At 34.1% G+C, this 24,732-nt stretch overlaps 2 protein-coding genes across 9 annotated transcripts; one reads left to right on the forward strand and one right to left on the reverse strand.

The window, feature by feature from the left end:
* The first annotated feature begins 825 nt into the window (after positions 1 to 825).
* LOC133669745 (GPCR-type G protein 2) lies at positions 826 to 12,733 on the forward strand. Of its 6 annotated transcripts, none has more exons than XR_009833968.1 (15): positions 826 to 1,278; positions 1,367 to 1,467; positions 1,570 to 1,677; positions 1,919 to 2,039; positions 3,345 to 3,474; positions 5,040 to 5,118; positions 6,138 to 6,226; positions 6,771 to 6,863; positions 8,349 to 8,375; positions 8,508 to 8,594; positions 9,280 to 9,351; positions 9,889 to 10,019; positions 10,561 to 10,730; positions 11,738 to 12,152; positions 12,444 to 12,733. XR_009833968.1 is itself a non-coding variant. In XM_062090005.1 (14 exons), exons 1-13 carry the CDS (start codon positions 1,061 to 1,063, stop codon positions 10,712 to 10,714), a joined length of 1,410 nt encoding a protein of 469 aa, XP_061945989.1. In that variant the 5' UTR covers positions 826 to 1,060; the 3' UTR covers positions 10,715 to 10,730; positions 12,434 to 12,733. The 6 variants fall into 6 exon arrangements, 4 of the variants coding, with proteins under 4 accessions (XP_061945989.1, XP_061945991.1, XP_061945988.1 ...); XR_009833967.1 differs by having other exon boundaries at positions 10,561 to 10,726; XM_062090005.1 differs by lacking the exon at positions 11,738 to 12,152 and having other exon boundaries at positions 12,434 to 12,733.
* Positions 12,734 to 14,859: 2,126 nt separating this feature from the next.
* LOC133669746 (F-box/kelch-repeat protein At5g60570-like) lies at positions 14,860 to 17,638 on the reverse strand. 3 transcript variants are annotated; one of them, XM_062090009.1, is made up of 2 exons: positions 17,164 to 17,638; positions 14,860 to 16,820 (listed from the first exon to the last, which is right to left on the reverse strand). In XM_062090009.1, exon 2 carries the CDS (start codon positions 16,784 to 16,786, stop codon positions 15,446 to 15,448), a length of 1,341 nt encoding a protein of 446 aa, XP_061945993.1. In that variant the 5' UTR covers positions 16,787 to 16,820; positions 17,164 to 17,638; the 3' UTR covers positions 14,860 to 15,445. The 3 variants fall into 3 exon arrangements, with proteins under 3 accessions (XP_061945993.1, XP_061945992.1, XP_061945994.1); XM_062090008.1 differs by having other exon boundaries at positions 14,860 to 16,823; XM_062090010.1 differs by having other exon boundaries at positions 14,860 to 16,775; positions 17,164 to 17,637.
* Positions 17,639 to 24,732: the final 7,094 nt, after the last annotated feature.

The following is a 24,732-nucleotide window of genomic DNA, read 5'->3' on the forward strand; positions in this document are numbered from 1 at the left end:
TGTTAAGACCCAACTATCCTTAAGTCTTCCAGTTGCCAAACCTAAAATAGACTTGGGTCTACTAGCATAAAAAACCAAGTTTTTTTTTTATAAAAGTATAAGGGAGCAACCTAAACTAATTTCTATCTAAGTCCCGAGCTCATTTATTTGATTTTTGTCTAAGCAAATCCCTCCTCTTTGATTAGTTTCGACTTGCAGGCCAATTAATCATGATAGTATTAGAAATATTCAAATAGTCTCCTGACTTTAGTTTTTAAAACCAATCCTCCGTCTCTAGTCACGGGGTTAGATTTATCTAACTTTTTATTTTATAAAAAATAAAAAATATATAAAAAAAATAAATATTTATTTACCTAGATTTTTTTAAAATATTTTTAGACTAACAAGGTGCAAGTCAATTCAAGTTCGTAACTAAGTTATTCAGGTCATTTTTTTTTATTTTTTTTGTTAAAACTCAACATGATCTAGACTTTAAATCATTCCAGTCATGAGGCAATTTATTAGATTAGTTTGGATTTTGTTGAAACTCAATTTGATTTAAACCCTGAATCATTTAAGTATTGGACAACTTGTTGGTTTGGTTTTTAAAATAGTGCTCTTCATCTTGTCAATATTTTTAATTTAATATTTTGTTTTTCAAAATAATTTTTTTAATCAGTCTCTTTATTTACCGACTTTTATTTTATTATTTTTAAAAGAAAAATGGAAAGATAAAATAGCAAATTATAAATGAATTAAGAAAATATAGAGAATAAATACATATAGTTTTTTAAACAAATAGGACTTATTAATTATTAGTTTCATTTTAATATTATTAAACTACAGTGACGAAGTTATAGCTTAGTCCTTGGTACTTGGGGGTTGAGAGAGAGAGAGAGGGAAGCAGAGAGGAGAACAGAAACAGTGGAAGAAAGAAACGTTTCGCTCGATTTTCCATGAAAACAGAACAAAGTCGGGTAAAGCAAAAGCAAGATTGAGAGAGAAAATGATGGGCAGTGTAGATTTGTCAATATAGTTGTAGCTGTAGCTGTAGCTGTAGCAGAAGAAGAGTAGATCCGAAATGGGTTGGGGATTGGGGGCCATATTTGAAGGAATAGTGGTGGTAGGATCACTGTGTCTATTAGGATGGGCAGGTCTTTGGTTCTTAAACAGAAGACTTTACAAAGAATACGAAGAGAAAAGAGCATTGGTTCAGATCATTTTCAGTGTTGTTTTTGCTTTCTCTTGCAATCTCCTTCAACTTGTCCTCTTCGAAATCATCCCTCTCCTCTCCAAACAGTCTGTAACTCTAACTAATCTTCATTTCTTTATTGTTTCTATCTACACAAATTAATAATTGGGTTTTGTTTTTTGGGGTAAAATGAAGGGCAAGATGGATAAATTGGAAGGTGGATCTGTTTTGTTTAATATTGTTACTTGTCTTCATGTTGCCGTATTATCACTGCTACTTGATGCTTCGCAACAACGGTACGTATGTATGTATGCGTGTGTGTGTGTATGTGTGTTTTTTTTCTTTGTGCCATCGCATTGATGAATTTGTTTTGATATATACATGATATATATTTTCAGGCGTGAGGAGGGAAAGGGCTGCACTCGGAGCCATCATATTCTTGTTGGCCTTTCTCTATGCTTTTTGGCGCATGGGCGTTCACTTCCCCATGCCTTCGCCTGAAAAAGGTTCTTGTTTAGCCCAAATGAGAATGCAAGTTTTCTTTTGGCTCCATAATTTCTATTCTCTAATGACTCCAAATATGGGAGTGAATCTACTTTTCCCCGAGTTGCTGCTTATTTCCCTTTGTCTTTGTTACTTCTGTCACCTATACCTTGTTGTTACTCTAAGAATTCACTTATTGATTTGGTGGTTCAGAAGCTTACCTGCATTTTTTGCTGCTTTTATGCTTCATAATTTTATTTCCAGGTTTCTTCACAATGCCTCAGCTAGTCAGCAGAATTGGGGTTATTGGTGTCACTGTTATGGCTGTTTTGTCTGGTTTTGGAGCTGTAAATTTACCCTACAGTTATTTATCTCTCTTCATTAGGTAATCAAATAAAAGAATACTGGTCAATGTTTCTTTCTACAAGATTTTTATACCATTTGTGTGGCTGTGTGTTGGCACTACTTTTTATCTTAAACCAGGTGCATCCTATGTACATTTTTCTAACCAATTCGCTGATTAACTGGAAAAAGAGTCATTTTACAACACGTCTTTTAATTCTTGTGGAAAGAGTTTGCTTTGGCTCAAATTCTGCCCAGTAGCACCTCCATTTCTTCTATAGCCAACATTTTTATATGACATTGCAACTATCTTTGGATAGGCAATAGTGGTGGAAGTATAAACGTAATATGTAGCTTTGTTAGAGAATGTTAAGGTGCCAGGTTATTTTACAACACGTCTTTTAATATCAATATAGAGTCATCTGTGTTGACAAAGCAAGTGAACATGTTTATGATTTGCAAATTAATCAGTGAAAGGCACATAGCGTTCACCTATTTTTTCCTTATGCAAGAATAACCGAACCCTTCACCGATAGGATGTCGCATGATTCATGAATCAGCATAGTCAGATATACTGCGGAGTGAGAGACAGACCAAAGAGTGGAATGAACATTGAAGAAACATTGTCAACATATAATCTCATCTGGACAAGAAATGTGGATGAATATCAGAAATGGCAAAAGAGGACGTGTCTTTGTGTAAATTTTGCATTAGAGAATAGGTTCAGTGGGTTATCTGCAGTATTATTTTAAAGCTTCCTCACTTCCTGTGGATGGGATCATGCCTTAGCTTTTTTATGCATCGTCAAATTTAAGGTTCATTATTGGTAAGAGTGGGTTGGTGGGAATTCATTACACTCTGGTAAATCACAAGTGGTGGAAGTAAGTTTTGCTGGAATTGAGCAAAGTATCTACCGCACTCGATACGGATTTGCTCTTCCATGCATGCTAATATTTCAGAAGTGTCAAAATTACACTTGAGTTTGCTGCATTATGTACAGACGATATATTTTAGATATTCACTACTTATTATTGTGTGACATATAAAAGTTTTTTAATCAATTTATTTGCTTTCTTTGTACCAAACTAGAAATTAGATATTCACAGCATATTATTGTGTGACATCTAAAGGGTTCTTATAACCAAGTTGTTTGCTTTCTCTGCACCAATGATATTTCATGGCTTTGTCTACCAGCGTTGCCATGTAGTTTTGATGCTTCACTTGGCTATATTCTTGAATAGATTTATGGAGCTAAAATCATTCAGATTCTTTCACTGTGTCTGTTGTTTATTCAATTATGTAATTGCTGGTTTTTTGTTCTAATGACTGGATATGTTGAGCATGGTAGAGAAATTGGGGATTCAGAGATCAAAGCCTTGGAAAGACAATTAATGCAATCCATTGAGACTTGTGTTGCGAAGAAAAAGAAGATTGTCCTTTCTCAAATGGAGATGGAACGAATCCAGGGATCGGAGGAGGTTTCTTATCTTGCTATTTTTCTTCTTACTTTCTTTCTTGTGCATTTTCATGGCAGTGTTTCTGTTTCCAGCAAATGTTGGATATCAGGTCTTTAAAAAATCAATATGCTTGGATGAGATTTGATTTTCATTGTCTTTTTTTTTTAATCAAATTCAATTTCCAATTTACACTCCACTCTTGCTCAATGTCTTAAAGTTATCAAAGCATCTATTGCCTAGGGAGACATTGTGCTTGAAATACAATGCAGCTTTTTATTATTGAAGTAAGAGCGTGTTTGGTATTGTGGTAGTAGTTGCTTTTCAAAATGCTTCACTTGAAAATGCATCTAAATAATATTTTTTTTTAAAAAAAAAAATCATTTTTGATATCAACAAATCAAAATGATCAAAAAACATACAAAAATTAATTAATTTAAAGCAAAAAAAATCAAAATTTTGGAAATGTGTGGTCAATCGCGTTCCCAAACATGTTCTAAATCTGTAGAGAAAACACGGAAAAAGTTATCTCATTGTGAGAGGTTTAAACTGGAGCAACCAACACCTATTGCACAAATAATTGTGTTGAAAATTTACTTTCTATATACAGTTCTAAAGTTAGGCTGGATAAAACACATTTAAAAGAGATAAAACTAGAAACATGGGCAGAATGTTAATCTATGTACTTCAGAAACAAATATGTTATTAGGGAGAGCATAGCTATTTGACTGTGTATAAAAAGACATTATAATACATGAATAAAAAAGAGAAAATCTAATTTGACATGTATATCAAACAATTATGTATTGCTAGGGGCAGAATTGGATAGTTGTTACTCCACTCGGTGGTTGTTGAGAAAAATGTATAGCAATGTTTAAATTACTTTAAAAAATTTGTGCTCCCTTCCTCAAGTTGTTAAATCGTAGAACCATAAGTCAGTATCAATCCACATACTAGGAAATTCTTTTAATACCCTAAAGGAGTTCTAGTGGATAGAATATATGTTTTAGGGAACATTTAAAAGATAACTTGAACTAATTTTGCTTCATCCCGTTATCTTAACACTTATCAATTACCTACATTATGTATCTCCTTAGACAAAAAAACTCATTTCTAGACTAGACATAATGAGGTTGGTCTAGACATTTATATTCCTCCAGGTTTGAGGAAAAAGTGTAAATTCTGCTGCAACCTCTTTTCCCTGAAGTTCTGACTTTGGGAAAAAGCTCTTGTAGGAATTCTGCTTGGCATTAATGACCAGGTGACAAATAAGGTATTTGGTTTAGGCCCAAACTAGATGCAAAACTGAGTTTGCTGATTGTCTCACTTTTTTATGACATCATTTGGCTCACCATCCTATTTGCCCACATGTGTTTGCAAGTTTGCAAGTACATGCACTCACTCTTGCACATGAATAAACATGTCTGTATATATTTATGGGGACACGCCTGCCATCATGTTTTATTTGACAAATATTTTCCCCCCTTGTTAAATATTTTAGACCTTATACTTTACACATGGTTTTTATCACTATCAATCGTTAGAAATCCTACCACATAGATATTCTCACTTGTGGTTGTACATTGCAGAAGTTAAATGCTAGATCTTTCTTCAAACGGATAGTTGGCACAGTTGTACGATCCGTGCAAGATGATCAAAAGGAGCAAGGTAACAGTTGCTTTACCTCTTCTGGCCATGATAATATTGTTTGATATGTTTTTCTCAAGTAAATATCGAAATGAAAAGATGTGGTTTTTCCACAGGCTAAGAGCTTTTTTTGCTTGCTACTTTGTTTGTATTTACTTTCAGTGGTTATTAAATTTGTAGCTATTTGTAATCTCATGATGTTTCTTTTAATTGTTTAGTTAGTTCCAGTTATTATCTAGATATCGTGTACAAGTTGTTACAATTGTAAGTGAATGTAATCTTAGTGAATTGGTGATGAAGATTTTGATCAGCAAGGTGGCTGAAGTTACTGGGTAATTCTTGTCTTAAAAATCTTCATACCTTTTCTGCTTGTGTATAGTTGTGTACACATTTTTCTCTCCCCAACATAGCCTTGGAACATGGTTTTGTCATTGTTGTAGTCATACTCTTAAGCTCTAGTTATATCTTGGAGTTGGAGCCTAGGAAGGGGAAATATATCAAAATGAAGCTCAGAAAAAAATCAAAGAATGAGAACGAGAGTTTGGCCTTTTTTTTATCTGTAACCATGGGATGTGGTTTTAAATACAACAATATTAACTTGAGCACATCTACGGTCGCACCAGCACCAGCACCAGCATACAGCTGCCATCACCACTTCCAGTCTAAAAAAACCCCTTTCAAAATCCGACAACCAGCATGACCACCACCACCACCACCACCACCAACCCCCCATCTCACCATACTGCCAACGCCACTGCAATCCCAGTTATATATCAAACACAATGATGGCCTTTCATTAACTATTCTCATTAATCCCCATTCCATCTCCCTGTTTCTGTGTCCATTCACATTTTTTCATCTCTACTCCCTTTTTTTCATCTCTACTCCCTTTTTTTCATTCCAGTTAAAATAGGGCCTTAGATTTTTTAGTATTATAATGGGTTTTGTTTTTTCATTCACGATATAATCATTTAACTTTTAGTTTGTCCCCAAGCTTCTTATGATTCATAGTTACAGAGTGCTTTTTCCCCCCTTTTCAGATATCAAAAACATGGAAGCAGAGGTTGAAGCCTTAGAAGAGCTTTCAAAGCAGCTATTTTTGGAAATATATGAGCTTCGCCAAGCTAAGGTTCATTTCTAGTATATTCTCTTTGGCTCTAGCAAATCTTGATCATTCTCAATTTCTTTCTAGCTCATGGATGAGATATTTTGTTATTAAACACGTGGGAGAGTTATTAGATGGAGTTTCAGATGGTCATGACCCTTCTTGAGAGTACATTAAATGACACTCTGATGTCTAGCTGGTCAAACTGTGACTTTTAGATATCTTGATTAAGACTTGTTAGACTTGCCAAACTTTAGAAGTGATGAAAATATGCCATTTCACAGCTGAAATTAGGGTGTTCTGAGTCTTTGATTTATTTTGGTCTGAATTTGGAGATAGGGAAAATAGTAGTCAGGTTCAGAGAAAGGAGTTTGGTCACTTGAAGAGAGGGTTTTATATGTGAGTCTTGATAATGGGGTACTTATATGACTAGGTGGATGTGTTAATTATCCCCATTTTAACAACAACAACAACGAACATGTTTTCATGGATTTCTCTATAATTGGTTTTTTTTTCCCCTCTTTGTGAACAACCAATTTTTTATATCTGTGCTTCCTTTACTTTGCAGGAGGCAGCTGCTTTTTCTCGAACTTGGAGGGGCCACATGCAGAATTTACTTGGCTATGCATGTTCTGTTTATTGTGTGTACAAAATGATTAAGGTATGGTTGAAACATTCTTTGACGGAAGAATGAGGATCTTCTGGATGCCTTTTGTGTGTGCACTGATTTATGCATGCCAGTGTGGCAATAATATTTATCTCATGTGATATTCAGTTTCTATTGTGTTTCTCCCTCGGAATAAAATTGAAATGAATAGTAGAAAAAACCCTCGCTGCTCATTAATACTCATGTTTTTTAGGGCTATGTGCGTGTGCTGGGGGGTTGAAGACAAATGTTACCTTAAGGTCCATTAAAATTGTTTCAGATAAGTGTTTTTATTCCTGGATTTGATTTTTTAATGGGTTGATTTCCTAGAAAGGATAGATTTGTGAGAAGAGTAGATAAATTTTGATCGGTAGGATTTTCCCTAGGACCTTAGCAAATCCCTCCTCACCCCTTAGTGCTTGAACTAAACCCAAAAGTGTGGCACCAATTAGGGTTTCTTTTTCTTTTTTAACCCATAAACAAGTTTCCAATACTTGTAAGATTTATCTTTTGGACATTTAACAAGTACTCAAGACATTTAAGATTTGTCTTCCTTGAGAAAAATGCCTGTGTGCAGTGTATAAAACTGAATTTCATATTTGACAACAAAATTCAGATGACATTTTTGCTCATTGCAAACTGCTGGTATTATTGACACAACGAGTCTTCTTTATTGCCAATTTTGCTTCCACTTCCAATTTCAGAACCCAAGCATTAACCAATAGCCATACCTCAAATCTATGAAATTTGTTTGTTTTTAAACAAAAAATCTCAATTCTTCCTTTGGTTGTGATTAGTTTGAGTTGTCATTTTTATGGACTTTTGAATCCATCAAATTTTTATTTTTATGAAATTCTTAGTTCTGAATTATTCATCAAATCTTGTACCCATTTAATGAAAGGATATTGGCCACCCAAAATTTTTATTTTATGAACACAATGTTCAAGAAGTGCTTTTTGAAGATCTGGATTTGAATTGCTCTTCGACTGTGTGAGTTGAATGAGTTCCAGTAATGGGTTTGAAGCGCCAAGCCCATAATGATTTACTAAATTTATGGATTAGCAACTAATCAAAATCCTGCAGTAATGTCATTAAATTCAGATTCTGGTCAAGTGGTATCAGATTTAGGGAGTTGCTTTTCTTGATGTTCTACCTTTTCTCATGTGAGATGAATTGTTATGTTTTCTGTAGTATGAATGAGAGATTAGTGGAAGTCTGTCACTTAATGTGAAAAAACTAAAGGTTTACCTCCTATAACCAAAGAAAACAATTGATCTGTCATTAAATTACAACCTGCCATTTTAGTGAACACAATAATTTTCTTTATAATTTATTTTCCTGTTTTCAATTCCAAAATTCTGTTGAATGTGATGTTATAATTTTTGCCTTGGCAATGTAAAGAACTTTTTTAGCTGTTCATTTATATGCTTTTCCTTTTCTAATTTCAATTCAATGCATGAATAAAGTAAGGTGACTGATTACTCTATTTGCTTGGTGCAGTCTTTGCAAAGTGTTATATTCAAGGAGGTAAATTCCTGCCTCTAAATGATTCCTTCTGTTGACTTGTTCAACTTTGTAATTCAATGTATGATTTCAAATCCTAAATCATTTCACACCAACTTTTTTACACAATGCTTATACAATATACTCTTTTTACAGGCCGGCTCAGTTGATCCTGTGACAAGGACTATTAGCTTATTTTTGCAGTTCTTTGACATAGGAATTAATGCTGCATTATTATCGCAGGTTGGTTATAAATGTTGCTTGTAATAGTAAACATGTTATCACTTGCATGTTACTCTTCACTGTTCAAGCTCCCAGCATGTGTTGTTTGTGACCTGCAACCTTTTGTAATGATTAAAGGTTATCATTGTATTTTGTTATGTTTTGTAGGATCACTAACTTAATAAACAAAGTGACATAAGTAAAATTCCAGCAAGACAGGGCTACAAAGTTAATCTATCAACAGTTGGGTCAGTGATGCGTTGCCAAAAAGGTCTGAGTTTTATGGTAGGATTTTAGGCAGTTTAAATCATGTCCTTTTGCTGGAGCTAACTGAAGTGAGAATGATAAGTGAACCTTACATGATGTTGAGAAAGTGTGGCAATACCAGATATTAATTTAAAGTAAATTTCTTGGTTTTAAAATGATGAAAATTGGTTTGATTGTTTCCTGATTGTGCATTCTTACAAAATTCAAAGATGATTCTTGCCTTCTACATAATAAACTGTTCGCTCATGGTGGATGCTTTAGATTATATTAGAAAGCTATATTCACGTGATGCAACTATTGCTTGACCATCAACTAAAGTTAAGAGTGTATTTTTGAATGCAGTCTGTAGAGTTTCTTCTGAAAGATGTTTCTGTGAAAAGAATTGTAATAAGTATTTCACGGCTGAAGCTGTTGTCTTTCATATTTTTATGGTGTACAGTACATTTCCCTACTATTCATTGGCATCTTGGTCGTCATATCAGTTCGAGGATTTTTAACTAATCTCATGAAGGTAATTTTGATTTCCATTTCCTGTTTTGTTAATTTGTGTATTGGAGACTTATCTTGCCTTATTTGCTAATCATGACAGATTTTAATAGGACATGAACTCTTTGAAGAGAGAAATCTACAAGGCTCTGTATTTTTTTTTCTTTCCTTTGTTTTATTATCGGATAAGTGAATAAATAATGGACAACAAAGAACCTCTGAAAGATGGACAAATTTGAGTCCACACCTTATGGATTACTTAAACTATGAATGGCTTTAATTAGTCCAGGTGAATGCTGAATTCATATTACAAGATACTCTCCAAACTCTATGAGAGTCTGTAATGATAATGATTAGCAACTAGACTTGTTGTCCTCACCAGATCAAATCAATGCACAAGCCTAAAGTAGTGAAGTTTTTTTGACTTGACTGCTACAGATGCATGCCTAAGTTGTTCTCAACTAACTTTTAGCAATAATCTATTGAAGCTGATGGTTTTATAGATGGCAGGTAAGAAGTAGCTTATCTTAGTAATTAACATATATTGTTTGGCTATATGCAGTTCTTCTTTGCCGTTTCCAGAGTTGGGAGTGGATCTTCAAGCAATGTTGTACTTTTTCTGTCTGAAATTATGGGAATGTACTTTGTCTCTTCTATACTTTTGATAAGAAAAAGCTTAGCAACTGAGTACAGGTATGTTAATTGTTGATGAAAGGTCAAATAACTGATTCTGCATATTAGATTTTGTTAGCGATCTATTTGTGATTGTCTCTGTGATTGATTTAAACATGTTACTAATTTTCGCTTTCAAGTGGACACCCTTGCAGTAAAACCAGAAAACTCTCTCATTCCCTATTTTGTCATAATGAAACAATAACTTTCTCAGTGTGGGAAAGTTGTCAAAATTGCAGCTGTGACACAATTTCCTTGCAATTAGAAGAATTTATGCAGTGCATGATCAGTTCTTTAGCAGCTAGCTTGCCTTTAGCATTTTGTGTTTATGCTAAAGGTAACCACACACATTCTATGATCTTGCTTGGAATCAGATTACTGAAACCTTTTAGTTTCTGAAAATCTCCCCCACCTGATCTTTTCTTAAATTAAAGCAACTATGCAAATGCAAAGTGAAAACATTACACGAATACAGATTAGTTGTGCTACTTAGTTATTTTTTGCTTGAGTCGGCTGCTTTCAAAGCATTATTGATTTTGTTTGAACTGGTGTCTATTGGTAGGACAACCATAACAGCTGTCTTGGGTGGAGAAATTCAGTTTGACTTCTATCACCGGTGGTTTGATGCGATCTTTGTAGCAAGTGCTTTCCTTTCTCTTCTTTTGCTTTCTGCACATTACACGTCTCGCCAGGCTGACAAACACCCGATTGATTGATACATGCGTTGCGTAAGTATGTGCTAAATGAATCATTCTTTTATCCTGCGTTATATGTCTCATCCCAAATGTGTACTGTTGGATGACCAGATTTTAAGAAACGACAAATTTGACGGTAGACATTTAGGAAGCTAGAGATTTTCAAGTAGTGTCATAATCAATACACAATCCATTTTTGGTGCCACTGGGTTTGTGTTCTATGCTTGCTATGAGAAAAAAGTTGAAAAATGGCAAAATGCATGAGACAAATCAAATTGTTTTCTGCCATCGTGGTGTTTTAAAGGAAGAGAGATGTCTGTCTTCCTTCCCCAGCACCAGCCCTTAGTTAGCATCGCCTGAAAAACACTTATGGTGGTTGGAACCCTCCTGTGTTTCTTGCATATACAGTAACCTCATCATTATATTAGAGTTATCATGCCGAGTACTCCATACGCGGACCATGTATTTTGCTACTATGTCTGTCATGCAGGAAGCATACTCGTAAGATGATCACTACAATCCCAAACTAGGTACCCACTTCTTCAGACTCCCACTCACTGGATTTCCTTTTCATCACTTTATAGTAAACTGGTCCACCTTTGGCTATACTGTTCTAATAAAAAGTTGTTTATGAATAACATATTGCTGCTAGCTGACTGCAAAATTAGGATACGCTCCAGCTTTTTATCATGAGCACGCTAGCATTCCATGTCTCATATATTCCCGAGGATAACAAAATTTAAATAAGCTAAAACAAATTTGTGGAACAGAGTTGAGTTCTGTTTTGCAATTCATTTCAATCGTTTGGTCATGTGAGTTGTGCTTGAATTAGTGAATGAACTTGGATAGATTAGTGGTGAAATGAGTCAAACTGAATTCATACAGTAATTGCCATGTGAAAGTATTTTACTGTTGCCAATTTTATCATCATAAATGGGTCATTCAGTCATGCCATTGGTTATTCAATATCACAAATGCAAGACCAGCCAAAACTGTTCTTTAATTGTTTTTGGAGGATACCAGTTTCTGACAGAAAAGTTACAGTGTCAGAAACGAAGAGTCCTTGGTGGGATGATCTTGACGTCTTAGATTTCAGCAGTTTTGCATGAAGGGGCTCTAAAAGTTTCTGATGTTCTTCTATCTTCAATGATATTATCAAAGCAAATTGATGGAATAGGGGCTAGCATGCAAGAATACATGTGTATTTTGGCATTTCAAGATGATACCGGCTAGTAGATATTCTATGGGTAGCGGGTTACTCTGGCAGATTCCACTTATTGCTAAAGGGCCTAAATTGTGACTGGAAAAGGAGGTGGAGGCGTGTAGATCACCCCAGCCAAGGATGTTCCTTGGATTCTGCATTAGCTGTGTACCACAACTTGTCTAATTAGAAATAGAAAATGTGCGTATGCACGCATCAAAAGAAAAGGGCAATAGGACAATCACCATTGGAGTGACGGTACCTCTATTATTCACACCTATTTTGGTTTCTTCGTAATTAGTAGTGTGCAATGCTCTCTCTCTCTCTCTCTCTCTCTCTCTAATTATTATTTTTGGGATGACTGCAAAATGTTCAAGTTGTGCATTTCATTCTGACACCACGAAGATAAATGCTTGGATTACTTTAATGTCCAGATCTTTTGAGATGTTTGACCACCCTTGCTGGGGTCACAGCTACTTGCCTCGTTAAAGACATTTATAATGTTTTCCTATCCAGGGAGAGTAATAAATTGTTGACAGCTTATTGCAGGTTAAAAGGATTTTAAGGCGCTCGAGACAGATTTTGTTTTCAAGGTCAACAGCAGCAGCTCTGTACCACCGTAGGATTTTGGTATGCCATTTGTTGTGTGCATATGATACATGTGTAATGGGAAATTAACGTCGTGGTCAACTTTATGAATGTTTGTGTCTGATTATTATATTATTCCATGAATGAAAATGACACCTTGTGGCTCAACGATCTGGGTCACTGCCAATCCTGAGCCGTGACTTTTCAGCTTGTAGTCAATGATGGTGTTTATGAAAAGTCTGATTTATTTATTTGATTGTTCCTTGATTGAAAATTAGACCTGCGAGCGGTGACCGCCGCCGATGTTGAGGCTCGCCGGTTGCCACTGGATGACTCGTAAGAAATGGCTGGATCGATCACACTCAGACAGGTCATGCTAGCAAGAACTGATTGACATTTGCTGCTAAAAAGCAAATAAATAAATGAGCTTCTACTGTGATGGCATCCGATACCTACTTTGAAAAAGCAAAAACATTAATGAAAAAGCAAAAGAGCATCGAAACTGTCCCGTCCCATCAGAGGTGGGAGGGAGTGAAATTTACGCAGAGGCACCCCACCCCAATCATTATCTTCTTCTGAAGGGACGTACCATGCACCTTCTGCTAATAAGCAGTGCAGAGTAGACCCTCCCCTCAAAATAGGCTGTTTTCTTTTCATTTCAGTGGGGAAGAAAAAAGAAAGCGATTCTCCTCTCAGTCAGGGACGGCCGTCCTGCAAATGGAATGTTAAGACCTCGAGGCGGCAATTGAAAGATCTTTGAGGCAAGTACAGGGGTGAAGGGAAGAAGACCCTTTTTTTCCTCCCAAAAGCAGAGTAATTATCTTGAAACACTCTCAGGCGAGCAACCATTGTATGGCATCACTGTCCTGCAGAAAGGACCATGCCCTGCCCCCCCGGCGGTGGTGAGTTGAAAGAGTCAAGAAACTAAAGATTAGACGGCACACAGAAAATTTATTCTTTATTATTATTATTATTATTATACCCCTGTTTACAACTCCCTTAATTTTTATTTTTTAAAGATTCAACCAATCTCTCCTTTTAGATACTCCAAAGTTTGCTCAAATAAAAAACAAGATAAAAGTAGAAAATCTCAAGTAACCCTGTCGTATTATTATTATTATTATTATTATTATTAGACCCTCAATTTTATTTATTTATTTTAATGAACATGGAAAAAGTAAAGGACCTTATTTATATCAAATTTGTCGTCTTTCTTACAAGTCATGCTGAGTGTGTAATATCTCATTACAAGCAATTCTAACATCGTCATTGCATTTTTGTCATTGTCAGTTTGGTTTTGTTAGGAAAGAAGATTTCTTTTTAATCTCAAGATACCACTAAAAGAACATTACATTTTTTTCTTTTTTCTTTTTCTTTTTTTAAAAAAGGGTAATATTAGAAAACAACTTCAAACAGATGACATGACAAGCTATCAATTACAGTTTCTTTATCTATACAAAAAGCTACCAAGAACACAATTCGAGTGGAGACATGGCTTCCAGAATTCTCAAATGCCTCAATTTAATCCAAAGTTTATCTTCACCTAATGTCTAACCACATTCACTCAGCACACTTGTCAATGCCAGAGCTCCATCAACCACTTAGGAAACTTTACAAGCTTCTTCGATGAAATCAGACCCAGCAAAACTCGTGCAATCTCCAGCTCACTGATCTGCCAAAACTTATACGGCAAAGTTTTCCTCGAAGGCCTCCAATAGCCACCATTCTCTTCATTCCCTCCAGTAAGAATAAACTGACTTCCATCTAAAATGTCCAGAGTATCTTTCTTAGAGCAGTTATACCAGGCCCATGTTCCCATGGCGCCACACCTTCCACTTTTCTATCCTCTGAGCAAACAATCAAGAAACCAGATGCTGACTCTGTTTCACCTGGAATTCAGACCAAAAAACATAATGTCCAGAGCCAATCACCACATCATTTGCAAGCCAAGCCTTAAACCTCTAGCCGGCAAGAAAAGAAGGTATTTGGATTCTAAAGAGGTTTTCCCAGATTTTACTGTTCCCTAACTCTCTGGACATCATCATCCAGTTATACTCTGGTACGGCAAGTTAGACTAATATAGTACTATGATGTTTTCATGTGCTATCATTGAGATGCAAGAGAAATACTCTATACACAAGCTTCTTTTCAGGATTCAAACAGACTTGTTAGTTTTTCTACACTCACAGTGCTGATCCTGTTCTCAACAGAGCATTTTTTTAATAAAATTCCGCATCAGAAAAATATACCCTCTCCTACCCAGTTTCAAGCCATTGCTATCCACAGAATGGAACAAACATGAGTTTCAAGAAATTAAATTTAATGCCGGGAAGAGAAGGAGCATAACCACAAAAGCAAGCAAAGCATGAAACAGCCATAAAGATAACTCCTACATTATGAATGGATTAAAAAAAAATACTATTCAACAACGAAACCACAAAAAAAGAACAATCCGTGAGGATAAATAAAATCAGAGCACCTCCTAAAAAAAAAGAAAAAGAAAAAGAAAAAAGAAAAGAAATGAGCATAATGAGATCCAGACCAAATCATAAAGATTTTCCAACGTGTGGTCAATTATGATCATCTGATTACCTTTTACAACTCAAATACAGAACGCTACAAATAGATAATTATGGGCTTGCAATCACATGGTATCACATGTGTCCAGGTTTACGTCTTGAGAGCAGCCACTTCATATAAAAAATACTGAAGGTAAGGACTGTGCATTCAAGTTCTTCCTCTCAAGATCCTGCTTCAGTTGGAATCACATCGGGATAACAAACCATCTTTCATGTGCCATGAAATCAATAAGCATCAAAATAGAAATGAAGTACAGGTTAACATTGTAAAATTCTCGATAAAAATGATAATGACAAAACAAGTGTCACCTTCGCAATCAATTTAACATTTGGTTTTGTCTGTAAGTCAAAGGTTTGCACCCAAGATAGGGATGAAAGAGAGCATTAACATCCCATTACAGCACAGTTGGCCACAAAGGCACCTGCTCGCTCCTTGACAGCAAGAACATTCCATTCTGATCTGCCCGTGCTTCTGTCCTGAGGATCCCAAGTATGGAGCACAATAACTTCACCTTGAGGACCTCTGTGCCCTCCTATTACCAATAAGCTGCTACCACATGCTTTAAATGCTAATCCCCAGCCATTAGAAGAGTCAGCCCTAACTGGCAACCTCTTCACAACACTCCAAGAATTATTAGTTTTGTTGTATCTCTTGACCTCGTTGGTTGCTTGATCAGCAGAATAAAGTTGATTATTTACAACAGCGACCAATGGAGGAGAACGCATTGCAGGATGGCCTGCACTGGGAAGAGGGTACATGTTCTCTATCCTCCTCCATGTACTTGTCTCAAGGTTATACTCTTCACCACAACTTAAACAATCCGTTTGGCTTGACATGCCCCCAATGACATAGAATTTTCCATCCATAAAAAAGCCTGAACACAGCTTACGAGGCAAGTTCATATCTGGCAATGTTAGCCAAGTACCGACTTCAGAGTTGTAAAGCTCAGCAGATCTCATAATGCATCCATTTTTGTCACTTCCTCCAGCAACAATAGCAATTTCGCCAAGGCTGCTTGAACCAAACAAACAACGGGGTAAGTTCATTGGAGGGCATCTGGACCAGTCATGGGCAAGCAAGCTATATATCCAAACAGCAAACCCTAACAACTCACGCCCGAAAACAAGTAGCTGAGTCCCTACCGCAAGAGACTCCTTATCTGCATACGTGAAGCATTCATCACAAGGAATCCTCGGCAACCGCATCCATCTCTCCCTTGCAGGATCAAAAGCTTCCCAAGGCATCAAAATACAAGCTAAATAAATCCAGTGTTCAATGACGCCAAGCTGCCGCCTCACTTTATATAAACACCCACTTTCAATCAATGCTTTGAATTTCTTATTTAGCAAAGCCAAATTGGGGTAATCCGATCTGCAACTCCAAGCCAAAATATACATTGCAGCATCATCATAAAGACCAGGCAAGAGACTGTCTTCCGATGCATGCCCATCGCGATTCTCTCCCGTGTCCATAGGTTCATAATCAGCATTCAAACTCTCCCTCTCAAACAAACCAATTCCAACATTTTCTGAATTGGTATTATTTCTCCCTGAGAAAACACAATCCAGTATATGCAAATTCTTCTCAAGAAACTCCAAGTCTTGCTCTAAGCTGACAGGAGGCTGCGAAATAACACAATTTTGCAAACCAACCATAACCGATGAATCACAGCCTGGCCTCTCCACCTTCACTTTTGGTTCCTTGATAACATCTCTAAAAACCATTTTTTAAAAAACAAAAACTGGGTTGGTTTTCCTTCTGCTGCATCAATCAATTAAAGCAAATAAAAAAGAAGAATTTTTTTTGTCAAAAAGAAGTTGTTGATTAACACAAACTGCAACTAACTAATAACAACAACTTCAAATCCTAACAAGTCACAACATGTTGGACTTGACAAAAAAAAACATCAAATCTAACATGCGATAAATCGAGAAGCAAAGGCAAGAAAAACCCAGAAAGGATACAGATCCAACCAAGCAATGAAGTCAAAAGCACCAATCTTTATCCAAAATCAAAATTCAACTATCCCATCAAATCAAACCAATACAGATTTCAAAAAGGAAAAAAAAAAAAAAAGACTTTCTTTGTTTGTGGGTCTCACCTTAAACAGCTGAATTCTCTATCCCACGAATAAAACTGCTGCCGATCAGATCAGTGTAAAGAAGCAGCAGTTTCTCTCACTGAAAAGCTCAAATCTCAAGGGTTTTTTTTTTTCTCTTTCAAGTAAAACACTCTATACCTTTCTCTATCTTCTATTTTTCCATGGTTTTATTTATTTTTATGATGATAAAACACGAAACAGATTTGGGGGGAGTATTATTCTTTGATGTTTCTCTCTCTAAAAAAAATAGATAGAGAGAGTGATTGTCTTGAGGAATTTTAATGGTGGAATCCATCCATCCATTGATGTTATTAATTAATAATAATAAAAGAGAAGAAAGGAAAGGAGAGCAAAGCAAGGCAAAGGAAGGTGGTTGGTTTTTTATTTTATTTTTTTATTTTTAACGTTTTGTTTTTCATGTTTCACTGCCTTTGTAATTTGATCTCAGTTTCTTTTTTCATCTTTGACCAAAGAAGGAAGAATGCGTCAAGTGAAACTGCCTCTTCTTATGTGCTTCCTTCCTCTTATAGTGATGTGCACGTGCTTCTTATCGCCTTCTCCCTTCTCTCCTCTCTCCCGCAAGCTGGAGCTTTAGGTGAAAACAAAATACGTAAAACTGCAGAAGGGTTAAGTTTTCAATAATCAAAGTGTCAAATCTTCAACAAACCAGTCTTGTCTCTCTTCTTTTCGTCGAGCAAGTGATTTTGTTTTATTAGAGAGAGGACCTGGCTCGCTCAAGGGTTTACATTTCTCCTGGTTCTAACAAAATCAAACCATTATTTGCTGAGTTTATGTTCATACAAGCTCATTATTATTTGATATTTCTTGAAATTACATGGAACTTGGAATCATGCCTTTCACTTCAAGATCCGTTTTATTTTTATATTTACTGCGACTGATCATGTCTTTTTAAGGCCTAATTCAGCTCTTAAAAAGTTGGTGTTGGCTTTCACATTGATGTGACTTCTGCATGAAGATGACTCTTAGATGTTATATTTACTGCGACTCAAGCTTTTTAGGGTCTAACTTAACTCTTTAAAAATTAGCCCTGAAATATTTTAAAAAGCTTTGTACTTATATCTAGAACATGAAAGATCTCTGGTAAATTAGATGACCATACTCGACAAAAGTCATAATACATATCAATGGAAAATCAACTAATCATATCAGATATAATTTCTAAAAATAATCAATTAACCAGAATTTAAACACGAAATCTTAAATAATTAATATCACATGACTATTTTTTAGCGTGACAAACATATAATGATCAAACTAATAAACTTATCAGTGAGTAGATTAATAGTCAAAAGAGAAATTATAGTTGTAATATAAAAACAATAAGCACATTGTTTTATGCTTTGTCTAATATAGAGTTCACTAAAATAAAGAATTGCAAGACAGCTTATAAATGGACAAGTGAAGCTAAGGATGCCATAACCTAATTTTTTATCTCAACCTTTAAAATATTTTCCTAGAAAATAAAAGTATATATGTTTACAAGCTTTCCAAACTTTCTCAAGTTTAAACTGGACAAAACAAATCTCTAAAATTATTTGAGAAGCACTTTAAGGGTTATAATTGAAGAGAAATTGGTTAAAATTGAAAGGATTAAGGACCAAAATGCTAAATTGGCATGACTCGAGAGGTCTCATTAATTCTGACAGGGGTTGGCTTCAGAAGATATTTAAAAATCCATAGACCATAATAAAAAAAACAAAGAAATTGAGGGGCCTATTCAATTTTGGCCAAAGATCCAATTGAGATAATTTATTGGTTTGGTTTGAATTGTCTCTGACTATATAATTAAAAGTTCAAGAGGATTAATAATGAAAAGACATTGAAATTTAAGGACAATTCTAAACTTTAACCACGCCAAACGCTGTCGTTTTGAGCCCTTGGTATAAATTCTCAAATGTTCTCTTCGTATTTTTCTTTAAAGATAAAAGATGAATCCTAGTCACACATAAACAACCTTTCTCTCAGCCAAGTCCCACCACCTCTCATCATTTTCACTGATATGGGCATCTTTCGACCCAATTGAGGTGTCAATTTCACTAATTTTAAGGTTGTTTAGAGTTTGGTTATGTCCTTCAGGTCAAGACAAGCTTACAACTTACACGGCACTCTTACCCCTGGGTGATTTTCTTATTGTGTATCATGTGAAAGTATGTTTATGCTCCTTGTACAACCTCATTTGATGTCATTTGTTTGTCTTCACTTTTGGATGGTGAAGATGTGTTTTTTAATCTTGGGTATACCTTCCCCTGTTTATAATTTTGTTCAAGAATGTATTTTTTTATGTATGTTAAGTGGATTTATCTGCATGCTTGAGTTACTTGTGTTTATGTGTGCAAGCTATGTGTTACTTCCTTTTTTGGTTACTGATTTTACTTTTTTGTGTAGACGTTCTGGGTAGACTCTTTATTAAATGTTTGTGAAACCATGTTTATAGGACTTTATTGGCATCCTACTACACCTATGTACTTGTGATTTAAAAATTTCTCTTCGTTTATTTTGATGAGTTTGAGACCGGCTTGATTTTAATGTTCACTACCTGTGAACACCATTGAATATATGGTAGCTATTTGATTCTAAATCTGTAACCTTGTGCCTTTTGCTATTAAATTCCTTGCTCGAACAATTTGGCTTTGTCCTTGTTATACAATATAAGCATACTATGAAAGCCTATGTATTGCTTAGATTAATCTTATCCTAGGTGATTTACTGTAACTTTAAAATTGTTCTCTTGGTGTGCATGCATCATAATAAATTGTATTGTATATTTTAGTTTAGCTCTTCTATTTTGAGTTAGTAGATTATGAACCCAAACCAAAGTAGGTGTTCCAAAAGAAATATCTATTTATAAGTTTAATCTTTTAGAAATTCTTTTTGTCCAATTTTTATCTTTTCCTCTATTCTGGCTAAGATCTTTACTAATTTGCATCTTGTATATGATATGTCTTTTATCATCTTCCCCGCTATCATATTCGGTTATATTATGCTATTGCTCTTAATTTTGAATTTGTCAAGCAATATTTCCCCATTGGTTTTCAACAAGAATCTAAAATTAGTTATACATGCATCCATTTTGGGCTTTGCAACTAGTTTGCAAGATCTATTAGGGTTTCATTCCATATCAAAAGGCCTTTAAAGACCTATTTACCAAATCTTTTCAAATATTTTCTTCCTTTTGTTTAAAAAAGAGAGAAAAGTTTTTGCTAAATGCCAAGATTAATGATTTTGCTATTCATTTATACTATTTGAGATAAATAGACCTATAATAAATTGTTACCCCGAATATTAATAAAGAGAAGCGCTTCGGTTATTTTATTTTTAAATTTTAAAATGTCTTTTTTCCAAACCTTTAAGCCTTTAAGTCGAGTACCCATCAAGGATTTCTTAGTGCAAATAAACCTTAATCAATCATTGTTTTTTGGGACCAATTATAGGCACTAATTTAAGCAAACTAGTTTCTTCAATATCAATCAATGGCTTATAAAAGTCAATTGAGGGTATTATTATAATGGTAAATGGAAACAATACTAGACTAAAGATTTCAAGCACTAAGATTCTGACCTCTTTTAGAACTAGTTTTAGAGTCTTTTAATTTTATTTGAATACTTATTCTTAGAATTTCTAGTGTCAACTATAAGAACATTTTTCTTGTTTTCTCTTTCTTGATTCTCATCCTTATTTAAAAGCTTACCAATTCAATTAGCTATCTCAATCTTATGATGATGGAAATATATTGTGTATAATGGATAAGGAATTTGAAGTTATTATTGATGTTTGTTCAAAGCGAAACACCTATAAGATGGATCCTGAAATCATGTTAATATCTTGATGGTAAGCTTTTAAATAGGTGTTTTGGACAATAATATATGCCAATGAATTCCTAGTTATAAGAGTCTAACTTCTTCAAACTTTAGAGTAGTTCCCCAGTGCCATTAATCATAGTTTGGAATTGAGAAATATCAAGCAAAGTACTCTTAAACCCTTATCTCTACAAATGTTCTTTATGTTATAGTTAGAGTTTTGGATTAAGTTAGAATTGTTAATGGCGATGACTTATAACTTAGACATTCTTATCATTCATATTTAAAATCTTATAAGCACATATGATATTAGATTAAGATTTAATTTGCATCAAGCTTGCTTATGATGTCCCTAATTGGAAGATCTTAAAAGCTAATTCCAGGTTACTAATTGTAGGGATAAGTTGACCAGCCTATATTGTTAAAAAAGAGTATTTCATTGTTTAGATTATAAATTATAGAACGGTGATCTAAGACCCATTAGGTGTTATGGTATAAAATCAAAGAAAATCATTTTAGATATCACATCACAAGGTAATTTTCTCAAGAGAGTCAATATGTTAGGAGTGTTAGTGTAACGCCCCATACTTTCATATGCATTTATAGTTATTTTCCTACGATTTGGTACATAAAAATACGGGTAATTTTTTTTATACAATTCTTATATAAAAGTCCACCGAAATTTCCATCAAAATTTCAGCAAAGTCTCCTTTGTATTGGGAAGTCCCAAGTTATCGACATATACCTCGTTTACACTTTTACTATCTCACATCTCATAACTCAATCACGACCTAATCGTCTTGGGTCTCAATCCCACAAACATCATCATCATCATCACAACTATAATATTTATAACATACATTGAACAACAACTATCGTTAGGAAGAATACTTGCCTCTGGTGGAATTCACGTATAATAATAGTTATTATGCCATTATAGGAATGACTCTTTTTTAAAGCATTGTATGGTTGAAAGTGTCATACCCTTTTATGTTGGAAAGAAATGAAAGATGTTACAATTTACATTTTGAGTTGAAGTTATGTATTGGAATTTATATAAATTATATGAAATGATGATGAAATAAATGTGTAAATTTCATTATAAATTGATTAATGATGTGAGGGATCATTGTTATGTTTTGAGAAAAATAACCTAGAAAAATTGTAATTGAGGGTTTATAGTTAGTCTAAGGTGAACCCTACTAGGACACTATAGTTCCCTACTTTTAACTTAAAAAGGGGTACGTGTGACCAAGTATTGTCATATGTATGTATGAATATTACTTTATATCTAATCTCATCAACCAAGTAGAACACAAAGATATATATATATATATATATATATATATATATATATATATATATATATATATATATATATATATATATATATATATGTCCAAACACATGTAATTATAGAGAAAAAACAGCAAGCAATAAGAACAAGAACAAATTCAAGCTTATTACTCAATAAAGCAAAAGCAAATTAAATGTGTGTATGAACATTACTTCATATATAATCTCATCAACTAAGTGAAAAACAAAGGTATATATATAAATGTCCAAACACATGTAATCATGAAGAAAAAACAATAAGCAATAAGAACATAAACAAATTCAAGCTTAGTGCTCAATAAAGCAAAAGCAAATTAAAACATGCAAAAACATATAAAAATCAAAGCAATTAAAAGATTAAAGTAAATAATAAATCAAAACAAATAAACATAAAAGCAAATAGTAAAGCAAAGTAAGAAACTTAAAACGACTAGACAATCAAGGAAAAAAATTCTTAAATCAAAAAAGAATGCTCGAAATACAAATAACATGATCTAAAAAATAAACAATTATAGCTTAACCATCACATGATCCCTAATTTAGTTGTCATGTTTTTGTATAGATAAATTTAGATGAACATGGAGAAGCAAAAGGATAAGAATTTACCACTTAAATTTAAAGAAAACTAGTACACTTATAAACTAGTCTACATAGAATTTGTAATGAGAGAGTGATTACATATATGGCAAGATAATGGGATAACAATCACTCAAAGACATCAACCTTAGACAAGCTATTGTACTTGCTTTTAATTTATAGGAAATTCATTATATAGGTCATATATTTTACCAAGTTGTTTAAGCCTATTAAATATATTTGTTATTAGGTCTAAGCTAGTGAGTTAATAAGTCTTAGAATTCAAATGATTGAGAACTTGGGCATGAGAAGATGCTTGATTCTCACTTTTATTATTGAGACTCAAAATAATAGAGAAGAAGCTATTAGGCTAGAGTTGGTTTCGATTTATCAAGATGAAATGGGCATTTAAGCTCTACTTACTCTCATTGTGCATGTAAAAGGATTAATTGGCCTAACTCAAATATTAGTATGAAAGGATTATATCATATAAAAGGATTGTATCAAACCAAGACTAACCTGGCAACACAAGATACACATCTCGTAGCTACAAAAACAAATAACCAAAGGCTAACATTAAGGTCTAGAATCTAGAAACACAAACAAACAAACTCGTGTGATGTTAACAACACAAGATCATAGAAATAAGCTAAAATCAACCTTGAAATCTATATAATATACATAAATAAAATTGAAATCACTCAACCAAAAATTGCATAGCTCATCCTTTCAAACCTTTCCAGGTGTATTGATAATTATCCTTATATGTTTAAAGAACCATAATGGTCTCCGACCTTTGTAGGTGTTATGAACAGGTCACAACTAAGTCAAAGATACACGCACGGACACACACACACACACACACACAAGTAAAAGACAATGAAGAAAAAAACAAAAAAATAAAATTAAAACTAGGATTAGCTAAAGAAAAAAGAATAAACCATGAAAGAGTTATGGGGGCATTTGTAGAGATATAACAACATTTTTTGTCAGAATGTGCTAGCTTAAGTGGCTCAAAGACACATCTCTCCACTCAATTTTGGTGGTCATGTAGCTTGTAACTCTTTGGGTTAGGAGATCAATATACAATAATTGTCATACTACTATTCTTCATCGTTACTATTTGTTTTTTCTCATTATATTGCTTTTCTAATGTCTAGCATTACTATTGTTATTGCTGCTCATTGCCACCATTTATGAGGAAATTAATTTTAGTTCTTTGTGGTTGGAGGTATAGGTAGATTGGAGGATTTGAGATTAATGGTTCGTGATTCTCAAAGGTTTTATGGTTGATGGCTTGATGGGTGGTGCTTGGTGGTTTTATTCGTGATGGCTTGATAGATGACAGTTGGAGAGAAAAATAAAAGGAAAAAAACAACAATGAAGAGAAGAAAAAAATGGATAGTATGATACGTGAGAAAAAAGGAAAACAAATATTTTCAGTTTTTTTTTCTATTGAGTGGTTTTTTTTTTTTTGTCTAAAGTAAAAGAGAAGGTGTTGTATTTATATTTCTAGCTTGTGGTTGTTTGGCTAAGAGCATAGGATTTTCTTCAAACTTCCTAAGGTTTTATGAATACATTCTCTCAAGGCTTGGTCTTTAGTTGAGTTTTCACTTTGGGGCTTGATGTTTAATTATTTTCAATTTGGATCAATTTTTAACACTAGTTTTATTTTATATGTTCTTTTTTATATTTTTTTCAAAACAGTTTTCTTCTTTGCCTTTATCTCCAATTACACGTATTTCTTTCTTTTATCTCCCTTTTCTTTTCTCATTTTCTTTTCTTTTTTTATCCTTTTTTTTATAAGCAATATTTTCTTCTCCTTGTTTTTTTTCTTCAC

This window comes from Populus nigra, chromosome 12, assembly GCF_951802175.1.
Source record: "Populus nigra chromosome 12, ddPopNigr1.1, whole genome shotgun sequence".
NCBI classification, from domain to species: domain Eukaryota; kingdom Viridiplantae; phylum Streptophyta; class Magnoliopsida; order Malpighiales; family Salicaceae; genus Populus; species Populus nigra.

Bases quoted from the DNA above. Each gene is read 5' to 3' on its own strand.
- LOC133669745 (XM_062090005.1), top strand. From the start codon at position 1,061: ATGGGTTGGGGATTGGGGGCCATATTTGAAGGAATAGTGGTGGTAGGA. The intron at 1,678-1,918 runs GTTCTTGTTTAG...TTTTATTTCCAG, and splicing joins CATGCCTTCGCCTGAAAAAG to GTTTCTTCACAATGCCTCAG. The intron at 8,376-8,507 runs GTAAATTCCTGC...CTCTTTTTACAG, and splicing joins AAAGTGTTATATTCAAGGAG to GCCGGCTCAGTTGATCCTGT.
- LOC133669746 (XM_062090009.1), bottom strand. From the start codon at position 16,786: ATGGTTTTTAGAGATGTTATCAAGGAACCAAAAGTGAAGGTGGAGAGG.